The sequence below is a fragment of the Ailuropoda melanoleuca genome, chromosome X (genome assembly GCF_002007445.2).
Source record: "Ailuropoda melanoleuca isolate Jingjing chromosome X, ASM200744v2, whole genome shotgun sequence".
NCBI lineage: Eukaryota > Metazoa > Chordata > Mammalia > Carnivora > Ursidae > Ailuropoda > Ailuropoda melanoleuca.
In genome coordinates, this window is record NC_048238.1 from 20,620,769 (window position 1) to 20,646,850 (window position 26,082).

The 26,082-nt window shown below is 39.0% G+C and overlaps 1 protein-coding gene across 2 annotated transcripts in view; it reads left to right on the forward strand.

Moving 5' to 3' along the window:
• The window catches only part of POLA1 (DNA polymerase alpha 1, catalytic subunit), a 293,771-nt gene that overhangs the window by 15,739 nt on the left and 251,950 nt on the right, over positions 1-26,082 (forward strand). For both annotated transcript variants that reach the window (XM_011234119.3, XM_034648774.1), the window contains exons 6-19: positions 87-149; positions 1,017-1,109; positions 1,541-1,628; positions 1,923-2,124; positions 2,213-2,391; positions 8,011-8,123; positions 8,881-8,997; positions 10,196-10,270; positions 11,143-11,281; positions 11,914-12,068; positions 17,356-17,440; positions 20,662-20,723; positions 22,386-22,475; positions 25,755-25,871. In XM_011234119.3, coding sequence (XP_011232421.1) covers positions 87-149; positions 1,017-1,109; positions 1,541-1,628; positions 1,923-2,124; positions 2,213-2,391; positions 8,011-8,123; positions 8,881-8,997; positions 10,196-10,270; positions 11,143-11,281; positions 11,914-12,068; positions 17,356-17,440; positions 20,662-20,723; positions 22,386-22,475; positions 25,755-25,871 — 1,578 coding nt within the window. The remainder of the gene's footprint in view (positions 1-86; positions 150-1,016; positions 1,110-1,540; positions 1,629-1,922; positions 2,125-2,212; positions 2,392-8,010; positions 8,124-8,880; positions 8,998-10,195; positions 10,271-11,142; positions 11,282-11,913; positions 12,069-17,355; positions 17,441-20,661; positions 20,724-22,385; positions 22,476-25,754; positions 25,872-26,082) is intronic.

Consider the following 26,082-nt stretch of genomic DNA (forward strand, 5'->3'; position numbering starts at 1 on the left):
TGGGTTCTTCCTTTCACAGACACATGGTCTGCATGAAAACATGAAGTGCAGGGCTTTCTCATTCTGCCTCTCTTTATAATTTCCAGAAGGCTGTAGACTTGTCCAAGGATGATCTGCTAGGTGACATTCTACAAGATCTGAACACTGAGGTAAGTCATTCTCTGGGAGTTGTCAAATAGGCAGGGATATAGGCTGAAGAAACAATTCAGTAATTTTACAAAACAGACTGTTGCTAGAATTTAAAACAAAAACTTCAGTGATAATACCACCACATACACCCCATAAAAACCCCACAAAAAAAAATCAGCCGCCTGCCCAAACACCTCTCCAGATTGGTTTCTTACCACATTAGGTGAGTAGTTTCCAGCTGTTACAGGTTTATGTAATTATGTCGACGGAGCTGCGTTGGGATGTGTTTGAAATAGTAAGAATATATACACACGAGTCAGTTCTGAGAATGCGCACTGCTTGTGTTCAGTTGCTGCAGTGTATGTTCCCGAAATAGATTGAAACCTGTCAGTCTGCACAATCAGGCATGAGATCCTCATCTTGAATTCAGAGAGGGAGTGAAGGAAGAGTCAGTGAGCTGTCCCTGAGAGAACTCAGACAGGCTCAGCTGCTCTGGGAATTTGCAGTTGGGCTATTTCACGTGAAGACTAAACTCATTTAGAGGTGTGTTTCTTTCTAAGTAATCCTTGATTAAAACAACTAACACCGACACGTGTGGTTCTAGCTTGACAGTTTTTAAATGTAATATTCTGGAAGGGTAGGGGAAAAGTATGTTAAGTTGTAAAAAAGAAAAAATTGGTGAGAGGTGGATTTAATATCTATTCTGGTTTTTTCATGAGTCTGTGGTATTGTTGCTATAGTAACTGCAGTACATGAGCATAGATCTGTGGGGGGAGCAGGGAAGGAAAAAATGCTTTGCTTATTGGGCTTCAATGGGGGAAGAAATGCACTTTTTCTGTCTTGTGGTAAGCTAAGCATGGCGGGGAATGTCTTATTCCTCCCTTTAGAAACCTCAAATAACTCCACCACCTGTAATGATACCAAAGAAGAAAAGATCCGTTGGAGCTTCACCGAATCCTTTCTCTGTGCACACCCCCAAGGTAAAGTGTGTGGAAATACCTTCAATCTTGATTTATATTATTGCTTAAAACTTACTTTGTTGATTTTCTATATGAGGGAAATGCTTTTGAATTTGTTCTTGATTTTAGTTTTAAATTAGGACTCCCGTTTCATTATATAGTTTCATGTATTTCAAAAATAGCATGTGCCTGGTTTTTTCATAGTAAATTTTTAGTAACTAGTATGTGTTTATTATAGGTATTACAGCTGTGCTAAATGCAATAATTTTCTTCCTGGAAACATGTATTTTTTTGTAAATGTAGGTAACAGTAAAATAATGGAAGCTATTACATTAATAATATGTGAAATTGTTGTATAAATGGGAACTGTCATTTTCTCTGGTCAGGGTAGGACAGTTGCATATTTTTTGGTATGCAGGTCTAACTGATAGAACATTTAAAAATATTTACAGGCAGTTCCTTCAGGAAAAACTGCTTCCCCTGTCTCGAGGAAAGAGCCTCCGTTAACTTCAGTTCCTCTTAAACGTGCTGAATTTGCTGGTAAGTCTGATGTCAGGCAGACCTGCAAGGGTGTTGAGCAGTTGCAAAATGCTGTCAGAAGTGGAGGCCCTGTGAAGGAGGAAGTGGAGGTGATTTTGAAGGAATTGTGATAGCAGGTTCAATTGTGAAAGATTTGAATCCATAGCAGTAAAAGTTAAAAATCATCCAGTTTGGAGATGGAAGAGAAATCCAAATACAGTGTGGGAGAAAGGGTAGGCTGCCGTCGCCATGCTGGGGAGGACTTTGTGTTCCACGGCAGCGGTACATGATGGGAATGTGTGATGACGCCTACAGGAGAGCCAGTGCCAGCGTTGTGTATAGATGACAAGGAGGACTCAGGAGCAATGGATTTTGAAGATGGTGACTTTGATGAGCCCATGGAGGCTGAGGAAGTGGATGTGGAGCCTGTGGCTGTCAAGACTTGGCACCAAGAGAGTGAGCCAGCAGAGGGGGTGAAACATGAGGCAGATCCTGGGAAAGGGACCACGTCCTACTTGTAAGAGCATTTTATGACGTTTCTGGCAAGTAACACTATAAATTACTCAGTTGGATTTTGAAAGGTTTTCAAAATGTAATTTCTGCAGGGGAAGTTTTCTCCCAGATGTTTCTTGTTGGGACGTTGATCGGGAAGATGACAGCAGTTTCTCAGCCCAGGAAGTCCAAGTGGATTCCAGTCACCTCCCACTGGTAAAAGGGACAGATGAGGAGCAAGTGTTTCAGTTTTATTGGCTGGATGCTTATGAAGATCAGTACAACCAACCAGGTAATCATATGTGTGTCTTTAATGCAGAATAGTGCCTTTCCCTTAAGTGGTTTAGTTATTATAATTGGCAAAGGCTCTGTCCTCACCACGTACGTGTGTAGTACGAGAGCACCACTCATTCATTGTAAAGTGTGTGAGCAGCCCAGGTTGAGAGGAGTTGTGGTATGAATAATCCTTAAAAATGTTTTTTCCGTAAACCAGTTATATGTGATTTTGGAACGTGTAGTTGCAGTTCACCTTCGATGTATCTAGAGTTGTAGGTACACACTTTATTTTAAATGGAATCAGTCATTAATTTGTTTCTATTCAGCACATTGAACACCTCTTGTATGCCAGGCACTAAGATGGCATGAACAAACTGGAGAAATTCCCAGTCCTAATGGAGCTTACATTCTAGTGGGGTGGGAATGGGGGTGAGGACATGGGCAGTAAATAAGATAAGTTGATTAACGGTGTGAAGGCATTTAGTTGCGGGGTGGCTGAGGAAGGCTGTCTGAGGAGACCACCATTGGGCTGAGATTTGAGGCACATGCTGAGCTGAGGAAAGAGCATTTCAGCCTGAGGAACCAGTGAGCACAGAGGCCTGGAGAGAGAAAGGAGGCCTATGTGGTTGTAGCACAGTAAATCAAGGGATAAGATTGGTAGAAAATGAAGTTGGAGACAAAGGCAAAGGGTGGATAATGAAGGACCTTGAAAGCCATGTCGAGGAATTCAGATCTTACTCTAAGAGCAGAGGGGGAAGCAGTGGAGAATTTTAAGTGCTGGTAGAGCTGGGGTGATGGTCATATGGTTGGGTTTACAGTTTTAACAAGAACCTTCCAGTTTGTATGGAGAACAGTGTGTTTGGAGGGGAGGGGGGAGACTGGAACCGGGCTAATGAGGAAGCCCTGGAGATCAGTCCGTCCAGGGCAGGCATGCTAGTTACTTGGCCTAGTGGTGGTTGTGGAGAAGGAGAGAAGTGAATGCATCTCACGTGTATTTTGACATGAACCTGTTGATGGGTTGATGTGGGGGCTGACAGGAGGAATCAAGGATGATTCCTAGGTCCTCCTCCGAATGAGCTGAAAACGTGAATTCTGACTCAAAGCCAGGAGGCTCTCATTTCTTTTTGTACTGCTTGAGCGCTTCTTCACCACAGGGCTGGGCATGCCAAGGTATGTTGGACTAATATAAAATACTGTACAGATCCTGAAATAGAGTTGCCTTTATTACGACCCATGTCTGGGTGTGAGGGTTGATGCAGCTGTGTATTTTTCAAAGTGGTTGCCTGGAGGCTGCATCTGGTGAAAACAGTATCAGTAAAGCAAGTGAATGAATAAGAAGAGTAAGTATTAACCATAGGACTTGAAGGCCAGATTTACCTTAAAGATAATCAGACACCGAGTAACTGGAAAGTTGTTACTGTCTCTGCAGAGACAGGGGAGGCAGAAGCATTAATAGACTTAAGCATATCAAATTGCGGAGGAACACTTGGATAGCCATTAGAGTAGCAAACTGCCATGTGTTAGTTTCTTAGGTAAAGAATAAGCCATCTTAGAATGGTATCTACTTTAGCTGTGACAAGATAATTTGGTTAGATCCTCTCACCTCCTTGGTTACCTCTTTGCTACTCAAAAAAGAAAGTGGAAGGTAGACTAGTAAGTGGGATTGTGTGAGGCTGAGCAGGTATTTCCCATCCATTGCCAAAACCCTGGCCTTCCCCCTTGTATGGCTTCAAGGGGACACCATTTTCACATGTGCTTCATGTGTTTTAGGCTCCCCGGAGCACAACAACACTGTGGGGCTTGCTGGAGTTGTGTGATGTGCCCTTCCCAATGCTAATCCCTTTGCTGTATTCGCTCGATGCTGGATTTGATTCTGTCTTGGTTAATGGTCCTATCAAAACCAGAAAATTGGGAGCAAGCCTTGATTGCCCCTTTCCTTCACTTTCTTCAGCAAGTCTTGTTAATTTTCCCCTCCTAAAGTAGACAAGCTGTCTTCTCTTTCTCCTTGGAGCTTCCACCTCTGATTCCTTCTTGCCTACTGAAACCATTGCGCCAGCTTCCTGAGGAATCTCTCAGCTGTCATCCCCTACATTGTGGCCAGAGCCATTGCTCAGAAGGGTAGCATTGATCACATCATTTCCTTGTGGAAAAAAAAAAAAAAGAAAAGAAAGACAGAAAACTCCTCCGTGGCTACTGCCTACAACGCAAAGTCCAAGTTCCTTAGCAAGGCTTCTAATACCTGCCGTGTATGACTTTTTTGTTCTAGAGATAGTTCCCTGTTCATATTCATATTATATTATTCATATATTCATTTTATTAACTCCTTTATTTTCAGCTTCCAGCACAGTGCCAAGCACTTTGTAGGGATTTAATGAATGTTCATTGACATAAACTGCACAGTGATTGACAGTCCTGTAGATGCACGTGAAAGGTTTCAGAGAGCCAGAGGTGCATTCACTGCTCTTACTGAGATTGCCTCTTAAAGCCTCGTAGCTACATAGGGGAAGAATGGGTAACATAGAGATGAATGGTGTCCCCATCCCCCATTAATCTATGTATAAAGCATCAGATTGCCCAATGTCAACTGCCAAGGGTTAGAACCTTAAACAACAATCTTCTTTCTTCCTGTGTAAAATGAGTTTATTATTTCTACCTTTTGTTTACTGGTTGATAATCTTTTTTTAAAGTCTTTTTTAAAAAGATTTTTATTTATTTATTTGAGAGAGAGAGAGAGAGAAAGCACAAGCGGTGGGGGGAGAGGCAGAGGGAGAAGTAGGCTCCCCGCTGAGCAAGGAGCTGGATGCGGGGCTCGATTCCAGGACTCTGGGATCATGATCTGAGCCAAAAGCAGATGCTTAATCAACTGAGCCACCCAGGTGCCCCTGAGTGATACTTTTATAAAAACAAAAAACAGGGGGCGCCTGGGTGGCACAGTGGTTAAGCGTCTGCCTTCGGCTCAGGGCGTGATCCCGGTGTTGTGGGATCGAGCCCCACAAGGCTCCTCTGCTATGAGCCTGCTTCTTCCTCTCCCATTCCCCCTGCTTGTGTTTCCCTCTCTCGCTGGCTGTCTCTATCTCTGTCGAATAAATAAATAAAATCTTTAAAAAAAAAAAAACAAAAAAAAAACCAGCATCGTTTTGTAGGACAAGGTCTAGAGCTGCACTGTCCACTGTGGTACCATACATGTCCACATGTAGCTCTTCAAATTTAGATTTAAGTTAAAAGGAAACAAAACTTAAAATTCAGCTTCTCAGCCAGTAGCCATATTTCAAATGCTTTAATAGCCACGTTTCAAATGCTTTAATAGCCACGTGTGGCTAGTAGCTACCATATCCATGGATGGCACAGATAACAGAACAATTCTGTCATCACAGAAATTTCTAATGGTTAGCGATCGTCTGTAGTAATAGGTGTTGGAGGTTAAGATTGAGGCATTGAAGCACAGCTGTATTAGGAAAGCAACCAATTTATGGTATGTATTGTTACCGAATTCCTGGTACTACCATAGTCAAGGATAGGCCTTTTCAACCACTATTGGGAAATATTTTGCATTGAAAAAGGTACTGGTCTGTTATTGCCCTATCTTCCAAATACTATGGTAAAAGGAAATTTCTAGTGCTAGAGAAGGCCTCAGACAATCTGGTCTAGTTAGGAGGAAGCTAAGGCTCCAGAAGATAAAGTGGGCAGCCGTTAGTGGCAGAGTTCTGGGCTTCTCACCCTCAATCCACTGTGCTGTTTTGTGGCACTTCTTAAGCTGTGTCCTCTGTGATTGATGCCAATGGGTTAAAAAGGATGGCTTGAAAAAAAAGTCCTTTAATCTCAGGGGGTTGAACAGTTTCATCATGATAGCAGGTAATGATCACTGAGCCTTGGTGAAATCAATGCTGCTAATAAAAACGAAGTACTCCCAAAGACCCTGTTATTGTGTCTCACTTTCTTACAGATTCTAAGTAAGTCAGTTGTTGCTGAATGCTCCATAATTATGAAAAGAATCTTACTCTTTGCATATGGGAAGATATCCTGTCTTCATTATGACTTTTTCAAGGTTGAATAATCCTGACTGCACCTGGTTTCAGCTAGTAACTTTGGGGGGAATGTAATCTTTGTTTACCATGATCTTTTTGTGGCAAATGAGGCATAAACAGTGTCAAATGTGTGCATGAAGTGTGGTATTAGTTTGACTGTAAAATGAGCTATTTGAATCTGTGAATCCAATATTAGGGTCTTTTTTTTCTTTGCATGGAATTTTGTTTTTTCGTCTCTAACTGTTGTGAGGATGACTTTTAATTTTCTGAGCTCCTGTGATTTTTTTTCTTTTTTAATCGTTCCCCACAGTCCTCCCTTTTCTCCCCTTCTTCCCCCCCACCCCAGCTGAAAATCACATAGCTCTTTTAAGAATTTTAATCATCTGCAAAAATGAAAAATTTTTAGATGGTCTTATTTCTACTAGAACGAGTGACAAAAGGAAGCACTGATGAGCTATCTTGTGAAACTGGAGTAATTGGCCTTGTGAACAGTAGCCTTTGCATGTGCCAGAATTTTCTTAGTGTCTCAGACAAGTGGCTGTGTTAAGTGGCTATGTTGATTACTGCTGTCTAATTATGCTCAGAGCTCAGGATTTTGCACAGTGGCCATCTTTTAGGTTGACTATCAGATCTCTGGAGTCCTTTCTTGATGTCCAGTTTTCAGGAACAGTGACTTGATGTCTATCTAGAAAGGCTTGTTTTTACTTTGTGGTATACATTACATAGGAATTTCAAAAGGGGCATGTCTGCTGATTTGGTTACTAGAACATTTGTTACATAGAAATAGAAGAGCAAGAAACATGACAAGCACTACCTATCCAGATTTTTAAGTAGTCTATCAGGTAGAAAGGGTAAAATAGAAGATAATAGTTGAACCGTGTTATGAGATATTTATCATTATATGGAATAAGGTATTTGAGATCTATTATGTTTTTCCCCAAATGCAATTTTACATATAGAAAAATATTGATGTGTACCACACATCGTTATTGTTATACATGACTGTTAATTTTTATTGGTAAGTACGAGTGGCTAAAAAGCAACGTAGTATTCTCACACTTCGTAAGAGGTTTAAATGGGAGATTTGTTGGAGAATAGTTTGCTTTTTTTGTTTCTCTTAATCTGGGTAGTACTGGTTCTAGGGAAGTTTTTTTCCCTACACTGACCTAGGGTATCTCTTTAATTTCTGAGGTATGGCTACACTGACCCAGGGATCTCTGCAGTTCCCCAGGGTTTCTGTACTAACGTGGGGTGTCTCAGTTGTTCCCCAAGTGTGTCTACTCAGACTTGGGATGTCTCCCCAGTAACTGAGGTTTGTCTCCATTTACCTGCGAGTCTCTAATTCTAGGGAAAATGTTTACACCAAGTTAGAGAATCATTCGGTCCCCTGTCATCTCAGTGGTTACAGGTTTTACCAGTATGATATTGTGTGGCTTAAGGACTGAGTAAGCGAGCTGGGGCTGCGGAGTGGGCAGCAGTTACAAATTTACTGTAAAAAACATCATGAAGGCTTAAATGTGTGGATACATACAATGAGCCTTTATGTTGCCCCTTTAATGTGATATAATTGAAATGTTTCTTTTCTCATGGTTTTTCCCTTACTCTTTTAGGTGTGGTATTTCTGTTTGGCAAAGTTTGGATTGAATCCGCCAAAACCCACGTGAGCTGTTGCCTCATGGTGAAAAACATCGAGCGAACACTCTACTTCCTTCCCCGAGAAACGGTAATCATTAGTGATTAGCCTCTAATTCCAAGTACACTGTATGTTCTGCCACCAACCGTATTCTTCAACAGAGCTATGACTTCTCCACAGCCTTGATGCTGCTTTCTTGCTGCCTACCTAGTAACCACTGGTTGTCAGCAGCTCCTTTAGAGTTTGAGAAAAAGAGAGAATGGAGTAAAACTGGTTTTTGACTCATTACAGTGTCAAAGTGTGAGTTCTATTATATAATAGTATCTTCTTCCCCACCCCTCATTTCCATAGTAATCAGGGTTGGGAGTGTATGGCTCTAAAACGTCACATGGCATTTGGCCCAGTTGTCATGCTTCTGCTGTGCAGGCAGCAGTACCGGTCCCTCCACAGCCGTTGAACCAGCTCAGCTCTGTTTGCTCCTCCTTTTTAAATTGGGACTTACCATCCACACTCCCCTACCAAGCCCAGCCCCTCCCCTGAGATCTCAGTTGAACTGTGACTCTGAAGCTTCTTGGTCAGGATTTACAACTCTATTTTCCCATTTTGTAGAATCAGTCCTTTTTATCTGATGTGTTTTTATGATGCCACTGGAAAGATTTGGGCATTGGGTTTAGTACATTTTTGGGGTCTGCTGCTGTCTTTGAACTCCTCTACCTATAAGACTGTTCTTTAAATGTTTAAATGGCTGAAGGTGAAAACTGAATTAGACTTGGGTTTCTCGTTGTTAAAAGGATTTCATGTACAGATACTTTTTTTTGCCTCCTCTCTCCTCTCCATGGGAGAGCAGAAAATTGATCTAAATACAGGAAAAGAAACAGAAACTCCAGTGACAATGAAGGATGTTTATGATGAATTTGATGAAAAAATAGCAGCTAAATATAAAATTATGAAGTTCAAGTCCAAGGTTTGTATTTGGTGATAATTTTTTCCCCACTGTTTATTAGTTGTTTGTTCTTTTCCTGACTTACAAAGTAGTTCTTATATATCTTCTTTGTACAAAATGTCATTGAATGGAAATTTCATAGATATCAATGTAAGATTAGCAAGATTTGTAAAAATATTTTCTTTCTCTTTAAACTACTTAGAAAATAATTTTCTTGAATTTGAATAGAAAGATAACAAAGCAAAGCAATCATTTCCAATCCTTGTAGCATATCTTGTGTTCTTTTCTGAAATGGAGAAGAAACTCTTCTGATTTTGTTTTTAATTAGTTGTTGGCAAGTTGTTTTGGTCAGAAGGTTAAGGTTTTATATTTAAAAAATCTGGGACTATGATGCTATTTCTGATAGGACAGAAATCTATTGTGTGTTACATATTGATCGGTCTTGATTTTAGTGCGATAAATGACACCTTTGGCCATCATCATAGGGGCTTGTAACTCAGCATACTTTTAACAGTGATTGCAGCAAAGGGAAGATTGAATTGCTGAAGATAAAGTTAATCATCTTAACTATTTGAGCTTTGAATTATGGCTGATGGATCAGTTCTCTCACATTCTAGAAATAGTGTAGTATAATGGTGAAGAGCATAGGTCCTGGGACCAGACCGCTTGTGCTTTAAATCCTACCCATATGACTTTGTTGTATGTGACCTTGGGGCAGAGTGAGTTCTCTGGGCCTATTTGTTCATCTGAGAAATGGGACCCTATTTCAAGAGTTGTTGGAAGAGTTAAGCCACTGAATTCTTCTTTGGTGATTAGAACAGTCCTTGGTACTTAGTACGCACTCAGTAAATATGACCTATAATTTTAATGCTAATATTAATTCTTCTAGCAAGATGAAGTTGGTTAATATCGAAGAGTAGCAAATGATTTAATACCTTAACATTATAAAAATCTTTAATCTTTTATTGCCCTTCTTGCATGCAAATATTTCTAAGTTCTTTAGTGTCCAGGAGAAGTCTTTTTAGCATCTTGTCAGTGTTTTAATCCTAGTGGAAGGGGGGGAAAGGGTGCCCTTTTGGTTTTATTTACCTTTGTGTTCCATAAGGATACTAGATTCCTCAGTGTTCAATACAGGGACATGTGTTGTGCATGTAATGCTTGTCATTTTAATTTGTGAAAAGTTTTTGTCTTCATGATTTTTAAATATCTACTTACCCAGCCAGTGGAAAAGAACTATGCTTTTGAGATACCTGATGTTCCAGAAAAATCTGAGTACTTGGAAGTTAGATACTCGGTAAGTCAAAGAAAATTACTGGGTTTTCATTGAGAATGACATTTCTCTATTTTTGAAATTTCAATTGGCTTTCAATTAGGAGTATCAGCAGGGCTCCTCAAGCCCACAGTTCATTGAGGGGGACTTACAGTAATGAATAATTAAAATGGATAAAATTAATTTGAATATATAGAATACGAGTTGTACTGCCTTTCTTGGATTTCAAGTATGCATCTTTAAATAAATAAGTTGAAACTGCACAACTGCTTGCTTGTCAAGTGGAACGAATGCCACATGATGGAGTTGAATATCATTAGTCTGTTGAAGTGTCCCTTCTGAGCAGCAGAAAGAAAAAAGAGAGCGTTGCTGTAGTGCTGCTCTTGCTCCCCTGATAGGCAAGGTCATTGCTGTGGGATGTTAATTAACTGGGCCTTAACCTCTTTTTACCTTTGTTATAGAGTTTTGATCTCACAATGTTGGAAAAGGGAAACTTTTAAGAAATGTTTCTGACAGTGGTGATGAAAAGTTTTTTTAAATGAGTTCCACTCTTGCTTTTATTCTTCTCATGGAGTGGTACTTATCCGGCTATTCTTTATCAGTAAGGCATGTACAGCTCTGGACAGAAATCCTCTTTTGGGGGAGCTTCTTGGCCTATTTTTCTTCTAATGGATGCCATCAAGATGCATTATTTTGTCATTGTGAATTGTTTTTGTGTCCTGTGAATTGTTTTGGATTTCATTTGTTGCAAATTACATTTCATATATATCAAAGGAGCTTCTTCCGGTGGTTCGTAGAGAGGCTTTTGTTTATTTCAAATACAGACTTCGGAAAATGTGAAGTAATAGTTTTAAAAAAAAAAAAGGGGTTTTTTTTTTCTTCTTTGCCTTTTTCAGGCTGAAATGCCACAGCTTCCTCAGGATTTGAAAGGAGAAACTTTTTCTCATGTATTTGGGACCAACACATCCAGCCTGGAAATGTTCTTGATGAACAGAAAGATCAGAGGACCTTGTTGGCTCGAAGTGAAAAATCCACGTAAGGAAACATGTTTGGAAAGCTAGATTGCTGATAGAGGTGGTTTTTAAGAAGTTAAGGAATTGGTCTCTGTATTTCAGTGCGTCTACTTCCTTTTTTATGTTGTCTTCCTCAAGGTGTTCCTTGAGTGAGTATAAGGAATATGTTTGGAGCCACTTGATCACTGTGGTGCCTGGCAGTTTAGTGGGAGGGAGGCCTTCGTGAGCCCAGGTTTTTGTGCTGCTGTTGGCACATACTTCTGGCTGATGACACCCACCTGCTGTACATAGTGGACTGCTGACCTCTGAAGGAGGGGATGCATCACTGCCGGAGGCAGCTCGTGCTCGTTTGGTTTCTTACCTGATGTTTTCCAGAAATGTTTTGTGATTCCTCCAAGGTGGTGTTTTTTTTTTTAAACCTATTTTAGGGGTCCTGGATTCTTCAGAAAGTCAGATGAAAGCTGCGGACCTTTTTCCCAGGAAGATGAACACAGACACACACACACGGCTTTGCATACAATCCAATAAATGGGCTTATTTTTAGTTAGATGTCGTAATAAGACATTCTTATTAGAATATGGGGTTGAAGACTATCTCAGTAGTTTTCCTATTTCAGCAAATGGCTATTAATCTGTTGTATCTATTCGCTTTCAGAGCTCTTGAATCACCCAGTCAGTTGGTGTAAAGTTGAGGCAATGGCCTTGAAACCAGACCTAGTGAATGTGATTAAAGATGTTGGTCCTCCTCCGCTCGTGGTCATGTCTTTCAGCATGAAGACAATGCAGAATGCAAAGACACATCAAAATGAGGTAAAGAAATAGGGCAGATTTGTGTACCTATGCTTTAGATGCAATGCTTGCTTGAACTTGTACAACTATTCTACAAGGGAAAATTGTTCTTTCTGGAGGAGAAAGAATACTAATGCACGTCCAAACTCCATTTTCGAGAGTGAATTGAATTTGTTGGATGTTTGAGTTTTTCTTTAAAGACTTAAATTGCTGGACTTATTTTTATTTTTTGTTTTTTGAATTTTTTATTTTGGCAAACTTTAAGTGGACTTGGAATAATACAGTGAACTCTTACATTCGTTTTACTCATATTCAGTAGTTAGTAAGATTTCGTCACGCTTGTTTCCCCCCCTCTTTTTTTCCTGTTGAAGTATTTTAAAAGCTAATGTTAGATATTGTATAATTTACCATTGTATACTTTGGTATGCATTTCTCAAAACATGCACACTTTGTAATAGAATACCATTATTGCCCTTAGTAACTATACCAGTGATACCTTGATACGATCTAAAATACTCAGTCCATATTCACATGACTCTGTTTATCAAAAGTGTCTTTTTTTATTGAATTATATTTGACATCTCTTAGTTTCTGGCGTACCACATAGTGATTTGATGTTCTTATGAATTACAAAATGATCACGACGATAAGTCTAGTAACTATCTGTCATCATATAAAGTTATTACAATATTACTGGCTCAAAAATGTTTTCTACCAGTTGGTTTACTTGAATCAGGATTCATATAAGATTCACAGATGGTGTTTCATTTTTATGTCTTGAGTCTTTTTTAAATGGGAGCAGATCCCTCCCACCCTCTTTTTCCATCGACATTCACTTATTTAAGAATCATTGTTTGTTGTCTAATAGAATGTCCCATTTTCTGTGTTTGCTTCCTGGTGTCACTGGTTGGCACAGTATGGCCTGTGGGCAAACCACCCTTACCATCTGTTTTTGTAAGTTGAATTGAAAGACATCATGTCTGTTTGTTTGCATGTTATCTGCAGTTTCTGTAGAGTTAGTAGTCATGCCAGAGGCCATGTCACCTGAAAGCCTAAAGTACTTAGTATCTGGCTCTTTACAGGACAAGTGTGCTAGCCCCTGCTAGTTAGCACTAAAGAATTGGTTAGATTGAGTTTTGACTTTTTGGGTCAGTATACTGTATAGGTGATATGGTATATTTCATACTGCATTATATATCAGCAGGCATGTAAGGTCTGGTTAAACCACTATTGGTGGGGCTATGATTGATTAGTGGGTTCAGGTTTTCATCCAAAGGAGGGTTTTTTAACCCTGGCACTACTAATGTTTTGAGCTGAATTATTCATTGTTGTGAGGGCTGTCCTGGGCATTGTGGGATGTTTAGCAGTAACGCTGGCCTCTGCCCGATGCCAGGTAACACCCTTCCCCCCTACTTGAGACAACCGAAAATGCCTCCACGCATTTCCAAGTCGGGTGGGGACAAAAATTGTTCCCATTTGAGAACCTCTGGTCTAATGATCTCCCCCCTTTATTTTTTACCTAATTAGTTATTTCATTAGGACTTGTAAAACAGCTTTTTAATTCTGTCATCCTTTCCATGTTTATTAGTTAAACATGTTAAATATTAGAACGTTTATTTGTTAAATTTTTCTATAAAATTAACTTTTCCTCATTAACCAGCACTATTTGGTTATGCTGCAGTAGTTCATACAGGAAACAATAGGTCAATATGTACTTCTTTCTCTTTCATTGCGAATTTTCTGAGTAGGAAGTTTGGGGCCTGCATTATATGCAGGGTTGACCAGTGATTTGTTTATTTTTGTCATTACTTATATTTTGCTTCCTCTTTTATTGAATATTATGAACTCACAGGTTTTATATTTACTCATTATGTTTCAGTTCATTGCCATCATTATTACTGTTGCTTTTGATGCTTAAATCTGTCTTTGGTCAGTGGGAACGTCTTTATTGTTCGCTTCTAACTCCTTTTGACATTGAAGGGGATGTTTTTTAACAGCAGCCTTTTGGCGTTGTTTTTACTCTGAATTCTTTTTATTATGTGACTTGATCTTTTAATAATAGTTAGTAGATGGCCATAGTTAACAGTTAAGTGCTTGGGAAAGGTTTAATTAGTTAAAAAAAAAAAAAGTATCCATCCTCTAGCCCCCAGAGTGATGTTTTTCAGTATCATTTCACAATAAAGGGCTTCATGGAGAAATGGCTGATTCAGGGCAGAAAATGTCCAAGATAAGCCTGAAATATCTAGTTATACTAGAAAGTGAGGACGATAGTACAATCTACTGAAAATGTGTCAGAAGGGCCCAGGAGTTGAGGAGTTTCGTAATGGCCAAAGATGGGACAATTTGAGTATGGATAAGGATAGCTGCAGCAGATTGCAAACATGAGTTCGCACTGATTGTGTAAGCCCTAGCAGCCCTGCATTGGTCATCTGTGAAAGCAGCTAGGGAACCAACTCATTGGTTTGAAAATAAAGGGATTGAATCTAGCATTTCTCGTAATCTTTTTGAACTCATATTGTATCTCAGGTAACCAAATAATCAATGAAGGGAAGTTTCTCTTCATAGAAGGTTTCTATCCAAGAAATGATGAAGGAAAAATTGAATATTACACTTTGCAATCCCTAATGAAATAGTGGATCTAGCAACCAGTGGTTGCTAATAGCACTAAAAGAGAGCTAACCAGACATGATGTGCCTGTGCCGTCTGGTAGAAGTAATCAGTAGCACCTCTAACATATTCTTGCCAAAAAACTGAGTGTGATTTTGATCAGACCTTTAGATCTGAATGTGAATTCACTGGCAGTACAGAAACAGAGGAACATGTGAAATGGTATTGTTGGAATACAAGCAGCAAAATCGATACTGTGGGGCACTGTATAGGATGAATGACCCAGTTTCTTCAACAAATGAATTGCAGGGAAATTATAGCTGGGGCGGGGTTGTACCTGTAGTTTTCCGTATCAGCCAATTGCAAAGTATGGGCTTACTTAGTAAATAAAATTGAGATTGTTGGGAAAACATGACAATTTGAATCCTACCTGGATATTTAGTGATTTTAAGGAATTACTGTTAATTTTATTAGCTGTGACTGTGTTACATTTTAAAAACTTACCATCTTTTAAAGTAGTTATTTTCAATGGGGTGAGATTTTGCCCTTTTGGGGACATTTGGCCATGTCTGGAGACATTTTTGGTTGTTACAAATTGGGGGTGGAGGGCAGTGCTATTGGCACCCAGGGATACTGCTAAACCTCCCACAGTGAACAGAACAGCCCTCATAACAAAGAATTATTTGGTCAAAAATGTCCATAGTGCTGAGGTTGAGAAACCTTGTTTTACAGGTGCATGCTGAAATATTTGTGGGTAAAATGATAGGTCTGGATTTTTCTTCAAATAATGTGGGTGGAGGCAGGAAGTGGATAGGGGTAGTGATGAGTTGATAATTGAAGGTGGATGGTGGGTATATGAAAGTTGATTTTGCTGTTTTTTCTCTTAGTAAATGTTGAATGAGTGAATGAATGAATGAATGGATGAATGAATAGGAGAGACATTCTGCAGCCCTAAGTAAATTAGATGGCTTCCTAAGGGTTTAGATTACTTGGTTAATAAATTTGTTGACTCAGCAAATGTTTCTAAACCATGTGCTAGTGTGATGGAATACTTGTGACTCAAAACACAGAGGAGGAGGCAGATATTAGCCCGGTAGCAGAAATAGATGTAAAACTTACAAAGGATTCATGGGCTCTGGATAGCATCTCATAAAGGAAGCTGCCTTAGCCTGGGAGGCCAGGAAGGTGTCACTGGTTGGGGAGACTTCTTGGGATGCTCTGAGGATCAGCCCCTGTGGGAGAGTGAAGACAGCAGGCCTGGCAGTGGGAGAAAACTGTGTTGCATTTATAACAAAGGTCTCAGTCAATCCCAGGGAGCTCAGGCGTAGAGACGACCCTTCAGAATTGCTCTGAATTCAAATAAGTGGTTTGGGCCTTTGTTACCAGTTACCATCCCTCCTCTCCTCTGATGCACTAGGCAGTGGATGTAGGCTGCCCTCAGGCAGCTCCCAAGAGACTCCTCTGTGAATGTCAGCCTCCAGCTTTCTTAGTAGTTGGGAGAATGAAGGCCCTTGTCCTGAAGGGGCCTTCTGAGTGACACACCACAGTATCTACTCCAGAAGTCTTCTTTGAAGAAGTAGGGATGGACCTTGAGTACTGGTGGGTGAGTAGGAGTTAACTAGGCACAGAGACGGTTTTTTTAAACCCCCAGGGGCAGCAAGCTTTCTCCAGCACAGTGCCATGGGAAGCCATTGTTGGTGTCAGCACAGAAATAGGGAGACCACTTAGGAGGCTGTTAGATGAATAGGTTGATATAAAGTATTGAAATCTGGATATGAACATATAAAAGTTTAGACAGAGAAGTCTCCTAATAACCCCAGCCCTCAGAGACAACTACTATTAACATTTTTGTGTATTTCTTTTCTGTCTTCATTCTCTGCATATTTTATTAAAAAGCTAGGATTTTAGGGGCGCCTGGGTGGCTCAGATGGTTAAGCATCTGCCTTTGGCTCAGGTCATGATCTCTAGATCCTGGGATGGAGCCCTGCGTTGGGCTCCCAGCTCGGTGGGGAGTCTGCTTCTCCCTCTGCCTATCCCTTTGCTTGTGCTCTCTCTGTCTCTGTCTTTCTCTTAAATGAATAAATAAAATCTTAAAAAAAAAAGCTAGGATTTTACTATAGATGTAACTTGATTTTCTGCTTTTTTCTACAAAGTTTTTCCTATGCCTGTACTGTTTCTAATCACAACAGTAGTACTTGCCATTTACACAAAGTTTAGGAAGTACCACTTTTTTTCTTTAAAGTAGTCTCTACACCCAACTCAAAACCCTGAGAACTTGATTCACATGCTCTACTGACTGAGCAGCAAGGCGCCCCGGAAAATACAAATTTTAAAAAGAAAATGAAGAATACCAACTGTCCTCCTTCCCCAGCTTCCTCCATGATTGGCATCCTCCAGATTATTAGTCATGCATATCTATAGCTTGTTTTTTAAAGATGGAGTCTTTAAACATCACTTACCTGTTTCTTTTGAGACCCCTGGCTGGGAGTCAGGAGTCTTGGGTTCCAGTTCCAGGTCAGAACTTCTATTTCCCCCTTCTATTTTCTCTATTTTTTGTTTGTTTAAATACTTTCGTAATAAAAAGTTAAAATATTCATAGGGACTAAAATGTCTTTCTTTTAATATTCTTGGTGGTTTTGGTGAGAATGCAGAATGCATAGTAGGCATCTGATAAGTGATCTTTTCCCTCCTTTATTTGCAGATTATTGCTGTGGCAGCTTTGGTCCATCACAGCTTTGCATTAGATAAAGCGCCCCCACAGCCTCCCTTCCAGTCACACTTCTGTGGTATGTATATTTTTTAGCTGGTCTTCTAATGGCTTGATTTTAATTTTTCTGATTTTTTTCTCTGGCTTTGGATCAGTAACTTTTTCTTTTGATGTTTTCAAGAGTAGTTAGTACATATTGTTAAATAAGTTTTTTAAAATTTTTTGTCAGCTATGGACACTGAGTTTTATTGGATTGGTGGCTCCTATTCATCTGGTTTATTTTGTTCAAGGAGCAGAAGTTGGGAGGCAGTTTGACTTTTTTTTCTGTTCCAGTGGTTATTTTACTGGGGTACTCTACTTTTTTTTCCTGGGTCAAAATTATGCTATCACTGTTTCCTTCTCATGATGTCTTTAGCCCATCATAGAAGCCTGACCAAAGTTTTCTGTGTGGTGAGGCAATATGCCAGGGCATAAATGAATGTCTCCCTGTTTAGGAGGAGTTAACACTATATCAAATTAGATTTAGTTTGCTCTGCATAAAATTCAGTTGGTGAAAAATGTTACACAGAGGTCTGTATGCCATGAGTCAGTCTCCAAAGAGGATTCTGACCTATTCCATGTTGAGACCTTGGCCAGTTAAATAACCATTTTTTTTTTGTAAACAAGAAAAGGGCATAATACTATTGATCTGTTATATTTCCTGAATTTCTTTTCCAGCTTAGAACCAGCAGTTAGATGGAGCAGCATCTCCTGTCTGATTTTATGGGTATTGGGAAAGTGGGACAAGGAAACAAGCAGAGAAGGGAATATCATGTATTATTATTGTGAAGTTTCACTCTTTAAGTGGGGTGGAATCCATAGAACAAAAAAAATGGTGAGAATATCCTGGAAGATACGTGGAAGACAACAGTCATGAGGTCATCTCAGCATGTATTTCATTCACCTGCTCTGTGTATGTCACGGTGTGAACAGCTGTTTTGAGTGGCAAGGAACTTAGAGAAGCTTTGGTCATCTTTATGTTTCTAACTTTGAGAAGGTTAGCATTCCTTCATAGTGTACTGGTTAAGGCTTTGCTGGTGGGGGGATTCCCTTTGGGCAAGACTGTTAAACATCCTCCATTCTGACTTAGATGGGTAGAAGATGTTTCATGAAAGTAGTTTTAAACAATTATAGGGACTTAGGGTTCTGTGCATGGCTCTTCTTTTTTTTTTTTAATCTAATCTTTTAAACTTTTAAAACACTGAGGTATAATTGACATGCAACATTTTAGTTTCAGGTGTGCAACATGACAATTTGATAATTGTATGTATCCTGAAATGATTGCCACAATAAGTCTAATTAACATCTGTCATCATAGAAAATGGTTTTTCTTGTGATGAGAACTTTCTAAGATTTACTCGCTTGGCAATTTTCAAACACGCAAGACAGTATTATTAACCATAGCCAACATGCTGTACATTACATCTCTAGGGCTTATTTTATAACTGAAGTTTGCACCTTTCGACCCTCTTAACCCAGTGCCTCCTCTATCCCCACATCCCATCCCACCTCTGGCAACCATCAGTCTGTTACTTGTATCTATGGCCTCATTTTGTTTTTGTTTTTTTAGATTGCACATATAAGTGAGATCATATAGTATTTGTCTTTCTATGTCTGACTTTCTTTGCTTAGCATAATGCCCTTCGTGGTCTATGCATTTGTTGTCACAAATGGCAAGGTTTTTTCCTTATTTTTTTATGGCCAAATAATAATCCATTGTATAAATATACCATTTTTCTTTATTCATTCATCCATTGATGGGCACTTAGGTTGCTTCCATTTCCTGGCTCTTGTAAATAATGTTGCAGTGAACATGCAGGTGCAGATACCTTTTCAAGTTAGTGATTTCATTTTCTTCAGGTACCCAGAAGTAGAATACCTAGAATCATAGGGTATATTTATTTTTAATTTTTTGAGGAACCTCCATACTGTTTTCCACAGTGGCTGTACCAGTTTATATTCCCACTAACAGTGTACAAGGGTTCACTTTACTCCACATCCTAGGCAACACTTATTATTTGTCTTTTTTTTTTTTTTAAGTAGGCTCATTGCCTAAGATGGGGCTTGGACTTAACGACCCCAAGATCAAGTGTCACATGCTCTACTGACTGAGGCGGCCCCTCTTGTCTTTTTGATAATAGCAATTCTGACAGGTGTGAGGTGATACCCCTGTGTGGTTTTGATTTGCCTTTCTTTGATAATTGTGATGTTGACCACGTTTTCATGTACCTGTTGGCTATCTGTATGTCTTCTTTGGAAAAGTGTCTATTTAGAACCTTTGCCCATTTTTTTTTAAAGTTGGCTCCATGCCCAATGTGGGGCTTGAACTCATGACCCTGAGATCAAGAGTCACTTGCTCTACCAACTGAGCCAGCCAGGCACCCCAGCCTTTGCCCATTTTTTAATTGGACTGTTTGTTTTATTGCTATTGAGTTATAGGATTTTTTCGTATATTTTGAATATTAGCCTCTTATCACATATATGATTTGCAAGTATTTTCTCCCATTTGTTAGGTTGCCTTTTCATTTTGTTGATGGTTTCCTTTGCTGTGCAAGAGCTTTTTATTGTGATGTAGTCCTACTTGCTTGTTTAAGCTTTCGATGCCTTTGCTTTTGGTGTCATCCAAAAAATCGTCACCAAGACCAATGTCAAAGAGCCTACTGCCTGTTTTCTTCTAAGAGTTTTATGGTTTCAGGTCCTTGTATTCAAGCCTTCAGTGCATTTTCACTTAGTTTTTGTGTACGGTGTAAGATTGTGGTCCAGTTGCATTCTTTTGCATGTGGCTGTGTAGTTTTCATATTACCATTTAGTAAAGAGACTGTCCTTTTCCCATTGTATATTCATACCTCCTTTGTCATAAATTAATTAATCATATATGCATGCATTAATTTCTGGGCTCTTTGTTCTGTTCCATTGATCTAGACGTCTGTTTTTATCCAGTACCATACTGTTTTGATTACTGCAGCTTTGAACTATAGTTTGAAATCAGGGAGCATGACGCCTCCTGCTTTGTTTTCTTTCCCAAGATTGCTTGGGCTACGTGGGGTCTTTTGTGGTTCCATAATGAATTTTAGGATTGTTTGTTCTGGCTTTTCTTTTGAGGTCCAACAATGTGACTGGTGGAAATACTTGAACTCTTAACTCTTTAGGGATTAGGAAGTATTTGTTTATATTTAAGACGGTTTCCATTTGGAAATGTGTGGCATATGTGTACTTGAAATTCGACTAAGATGGTGATGGAATCTTTTTTCCTTCTTACAGTTGTGTCTAAACCAAAGGACTGTATTTTTCCATATACTTTCAAAGAAGACATTAAGGAAAGGGTAAGGAACTCATCATTAATTCCTTTTAAATATGAAGCATCAATATTTATTTAGAAAAAGAAAAGGAGAATGATGTGGATTAGTAGACTAGGCTATTTTATATGTTAATTTATTAGATCTGTTCTTGCTAGATTGGGCTATGGCATTAATCCATTCAAAATGTATTAGAAATATGAAAGTAGAAACATCATTTAACAGTGTTTTGCCACCTGAAAATAATGTGATTCTACACCCTGTTAGTAGGTGGATGGGCTCAAATCCTCCTTCAGATAGCTTAAGTGGAAGCCTTTCCAAAATGCATGATCATGTGATTAATGTTTTGATAAGTATTGGGTAGAGCCCCTTCCCCCACCCTCCAGCTTTAAGAAAGCCAAGTCAAGTTGAGAATACTGTGAATAATGAAAGGGACACATATTGGAAAGATCGATATGGGCTGACCAGAATTGGTCAATAATCTCTCAACTGCTAATGTACTCCATAAAGAAGTTTTCATGGGTCCTTAATAAAATAGGGGGTGGGAAAAAAGTAATGCAATGTAGTGAGTTTGTCACAAAGGTAAATGTATTCAATGTAAAGAATTTATTTTTTGGAGAGGATGTTTCTTTTGTGAAATGTTAGTGTTCATAAATTTGTGGGTTAGTTTTGTTTTTTTTAATATCCTCACTTGACAAAATTTTAGCAACCTTATTAGGTTCCACTTATTTTAAGTTGGCTTGAGAAGTCCAGCAGTCTGGGAGGTACTTTTGGATCAGGCTATTATTTGTGAAGTGCTCTGAATTACCTATTCAAGTAAAATGATCTAGAAAAATTCATTTAGAGTCAGACTGATATTTGTAGCCAAGTTAGTTGTAGAAAACACATAGCTATCAACTTCCATTTTAAGAGAGTCTTAATAAGAGTGGGTCTTTTGAATACCTGATTTATATTCAGTAATCCAAGTGGAAGCCTTTTGTGTGAAGATAGGTTTTATTTATACTTAAGACACCTATAATTCTTAAATGTATGTTTGTTTTCAGTCTAGTTTCTTTATGGGTTTTTACACCACTCTTGGAGATTAGTTTATACAATCCTTGGGATTTCTTTGTGTGGTAAATACATAAACAGCAGAGTCTACCAGGGATTATACAGGAAAGTAAGTGATGTTTTTGACAGGTACTTGGATTCATGTTCATATGTGTCCAGATGCACAAGTGTGTCCCTGTGGAGGGACATGTCTCTACTTCACAGTGCTCAGCATTTCAAGTTTTGCTTTATTTACACACTTATAACTATGAGCTCCTTAGAGACTCTGGGCAGTTATTACTGTGACACCTAGAATCAGCAATTTCATTGCTTCATTTAGTTTTGAAATGGATGGATTCTTTTTGTTTTTTAAAAAAATTGATTTATTTATTTTGAGAGAGCGAGAGAGAGTGTGTGCATGCACACACGATCAAGGGGGAGAGGGAGAGGGAGAAGCAGGCTCCATGCTGAGCAGGGAGCCCAATGCCCAATGCGGGGCTCGATCCCAGGACCTGAAGGCAGATGCCTAAGCAACTGAGCCACCCAGGCACCCCTAGATGGATTCTTTAAATTCTAAGAAATCAAACCCTGCTTGAACAAGTAGCCAAGTATAGTACTTAAAAGTAAAGAGTAAGTGACTGGTATGTTTTCGTCTAACAGAATGTGAAGGTTGAGATTGCTGCAACAGAAAGAACATTGCTAGGTTTTTTCCTCGCCAAAGTTCACAAAATCGATCCTGATATCATTGTGGTGAGTAGATGTCTCATTGTGCCATGGGGGAGCTCTTCATTCCTTATTAGTTCTTTTCAGTACTTGTTGAGCAGCAGAGAATCTTTTTTTTTAACCTAGGTAAAATTGGTATATAACATGATGTAAGTTTCAGGTGTATAGTATTACAATTTGACATCTGTATACACTACAAAGTGATGACCACCAAGAGTCTCGTTACCATTGATCACCATACCCTTCACTTTTTTACCCGTCCCTAAGCCCCTTTCCCTCTGGTAATTAGCAGTCTGTTCTTTATCAGTGAGTTTGTTTTTGTGTAGTTTTGTTTGTTCATTTGGTTTTTTTTAGATTCCACATTTGAGTGAAATCATACGGTATTTTTCTGTCTCCATCTGACTTACTTCACTCAGCATAATACCCTCAAGGTCCATTCATGTTGTTGCAAAAAGCATGATTTCATTCTTCTTCCATTGTGTGTGCATGTACCACATCCTCTTTATCCATTCATCCATTGATGGACAGTTTAGGTTGTTTTGATATCTTGGCTATTATAACTGAACGTAGGGCTGCATATATCTTTTTGAATTAGTGTTTTCACGTTCATATAAATATCCAAAGTGGAATAGCTGAATCATATTGTAGATTTATTCTTAATTTTTTGAGGAATCTCTGAACTGATTTCTGTAATGGCTATGCCAATTTACATTCCCACCAAGTAGGAGGGTTCCTTTTTCTCCACATCCTCTCTACTTGGTATTTCTTGTCCTGTTGATAATATCCATTCTAATAGGTGTTGAGGTGGTTTTGATTTGCATTTTCCTAATGCTTAGTGATGTTGAATATCTTTTCCTGAGCCCATTGGCCATCTGTATGTCTTCTTTGGGAAAATGTCTTTTGACGTCCTCTGCCCATTTTTTAACTGGGTGGGTTTTTTTTAAATTCAGTATATGAATTCTTTATATATTTTTTGAATCTTCAGAGAAGAAATGACCCTATGGACTGCTGGGAATTGCTATAGTTTCTGCTAACAGAAATGGGGGGGAAGAGCCAGCCCACTATAAAGTAGTTATTTTCCTCTCAGAGAAAAGCAACTCATGTTATTGTTGAAGTTCAGGATATTCCAGTTATTTCCACTTTAGAGACCAACCTATAAGTAAGTAAACTTGTGTTAACTATTGGTTTCTCTAAAATTTTGGATTAGTGGTCCAGCTGTATAGTGGTCATAGGAATTAATTCCCTTGATTTGGTGTCAGTCTCCAAAGTGTAAGTATTTTAATTTTATGAGCGCACTGGTTCTCTCTTTTTTTAAAGTAATCTCTACAACCCAACGTGGGGCTCGAACTTAAAATTCCAAGATCAAGAGTCGCATGTTCTACCGACTGAGCCAGCCAGTTACCCTGAGCTCAGTGGATCCCTGTGACCTATTCTTGAGAGGTCAGGGCTAGGAATTTTTTTTCCTCTTCATAACCAAGTATATTCCCACTAGATAGGAAGAGTAATAATTCAATGAATTATGTTTGCCCCAGTTTTTAAGATTCATAAAGCAGCATTTTGCTTTGTTTCCTCTGGCTTTAGTTTGTACACTCTTTGATATGATTTCTTCCTTTTTTTTCAGTTAATGGATCAAATTATGTTGTGCTTTTGATTGTTTTGAAGGAAAGTAGGATATAAATGCATGTATTTTAAGTGTGATATTGGTAATTTGGTTATACGGAAGCCTTGCAAAAAGCGTGTGCTATGTATTTCTCCATGTTCACTTTTGCTCTTGGACACCTTTCTTGACCATGGTGTGGCCAGAGTACCCAGAACCTGTAGGTTGTTATCAAGTGTCTCTGCACCCGCCTCTCTTCTAGTATTCTAGGTATTATATATTTTGTTACACATCTTGAAAGCACCAGGAAGATTCTGTCCACAATGCCCTGCTTTGGTGCTCTGGCTCAGAACTAGGTCTTCATCTGGTTTCCCCTAGTAGTCTCTCACGGGCTCCAAGGAGATGTTGTGGTGCCTAGAATAGCTGGCCTGCCTTAGGGTGTTAGAGCAAAGTCTGTGTGTGAGAAATCCAAACTGATCAGATGTAAGAGAGAATCCTAACACTGGTGTGAATCCCTAATCCCAGGAATGATAATTTGGAAATGAGACTTCCTCATGTCGTTGGGTTTCTTTTTTTTTTTTTTTTTTTTTTTTTAAAGATTTTATTTATTTATTCAACAGAGATAGAGACAGCCAGCGAGAGAGGGAACACAGGCAGGGGGAGTGGGAGAGGAAGAAGCAGGCTCATGGCAGAAGAGCCTGATGTGGGGCTCGATCCCACAACGCCGGGATCACGCCCTGAGCCGAAGGCAGGCGCTCAACCGCTATGCCACCCAGGCGCCCCTGGGTTTCTTAACTTAATAGACAAAACTGCCCTAAATATATAGTGGTACACATTTTTAATTAAAATTAATAACAAGTAAATCTATTTATTAATTTGATTTATTTTAAGCTTCATTTAGTTTTTTTTAATAAACGTAGACAGTGAAGCATATTATTCACATGACAGAAATTATCATTTTATAGACATGGAAAACTTGGTTGCATTTTTGTTTATTTTATTTTTAAGTAGGCTCCATGCCCAGTGTAGAGCCCAACTTGGTACTTGAACTCGCGACCCTGAGATTGAGACCTGAGCCAAAATCAAGAGTCGGATGCTTAACCGACCAAGCCACCCAGGTGCCCGTAGTTGCATTTTTGAGATAATTTCTACTTGGTATAGTTTTGTTTCCTAATTTGAACTATCACCTGGTATTGTATAGTTTGTTAGATATTGATTAGGAGTCTTAAGTCAGTAGTGTTTGAACTCAGTTCTTTAAGAAGAAACTAGATGCAGTTCCTGAGTTTTCTAAGAAGTCTGTAGTATAAACTGTTACACAACACAGGCAGGTTCTCAGTTTTTAAGGAATTAAAATGGAATTATTTGAATACAGTTTTTACTGATCACGAAAAAGTATGGAACATAAAAATCTGCCTCCGACACTGTGAGGCATGAGCTGCAAATTAAAAGACATAGGAACCTTGCGTCAATTAGGATGAAATAAAGTTTATTCCAGCAATCTGCTTAGCAGCTTTGTTAATGTCAAGGCTAATGAATGCTGCTGATGAATACATTCCTGAAGAAGAAAGGACCCCAATCGGAGGTAAGCTCATGATGCCTTCAATTAGAGACCAGAAAAAGAAAGGGCAAAGAAATTCTGTGCATAGGAAGATAAATCCTCTAATTTGCGTTTGTTATAATGTTATTGGCTGCCTTCTTTTTCTGACTAGGGTCATAATATTTATGGATTTGAACTGGAAGTGCTCCTGCAGAGAATTAATGTGTGCAAAGTTCCTCACTGGTCCAAGATAGGTCGACTGAAGCGATCCAACATGCCAAAGCTTGGGGTAATAATAGTTTTCAAAATCTTATTTCTTGACTTGGCTTCTTTTTATGGAGTAGCTACCCAGAAACACACTGTGCTTCTTTGACTAAGAATTGGTTGTCTTGTGATAGGACATTTTAACTTTGGCGCTAAACATCTTTTCCTTTGAATGCAGCATTATATTGGTTGAAGCCACTGATAGTTTTTAAAACCAGCTGTTAGAATCCAGAGGT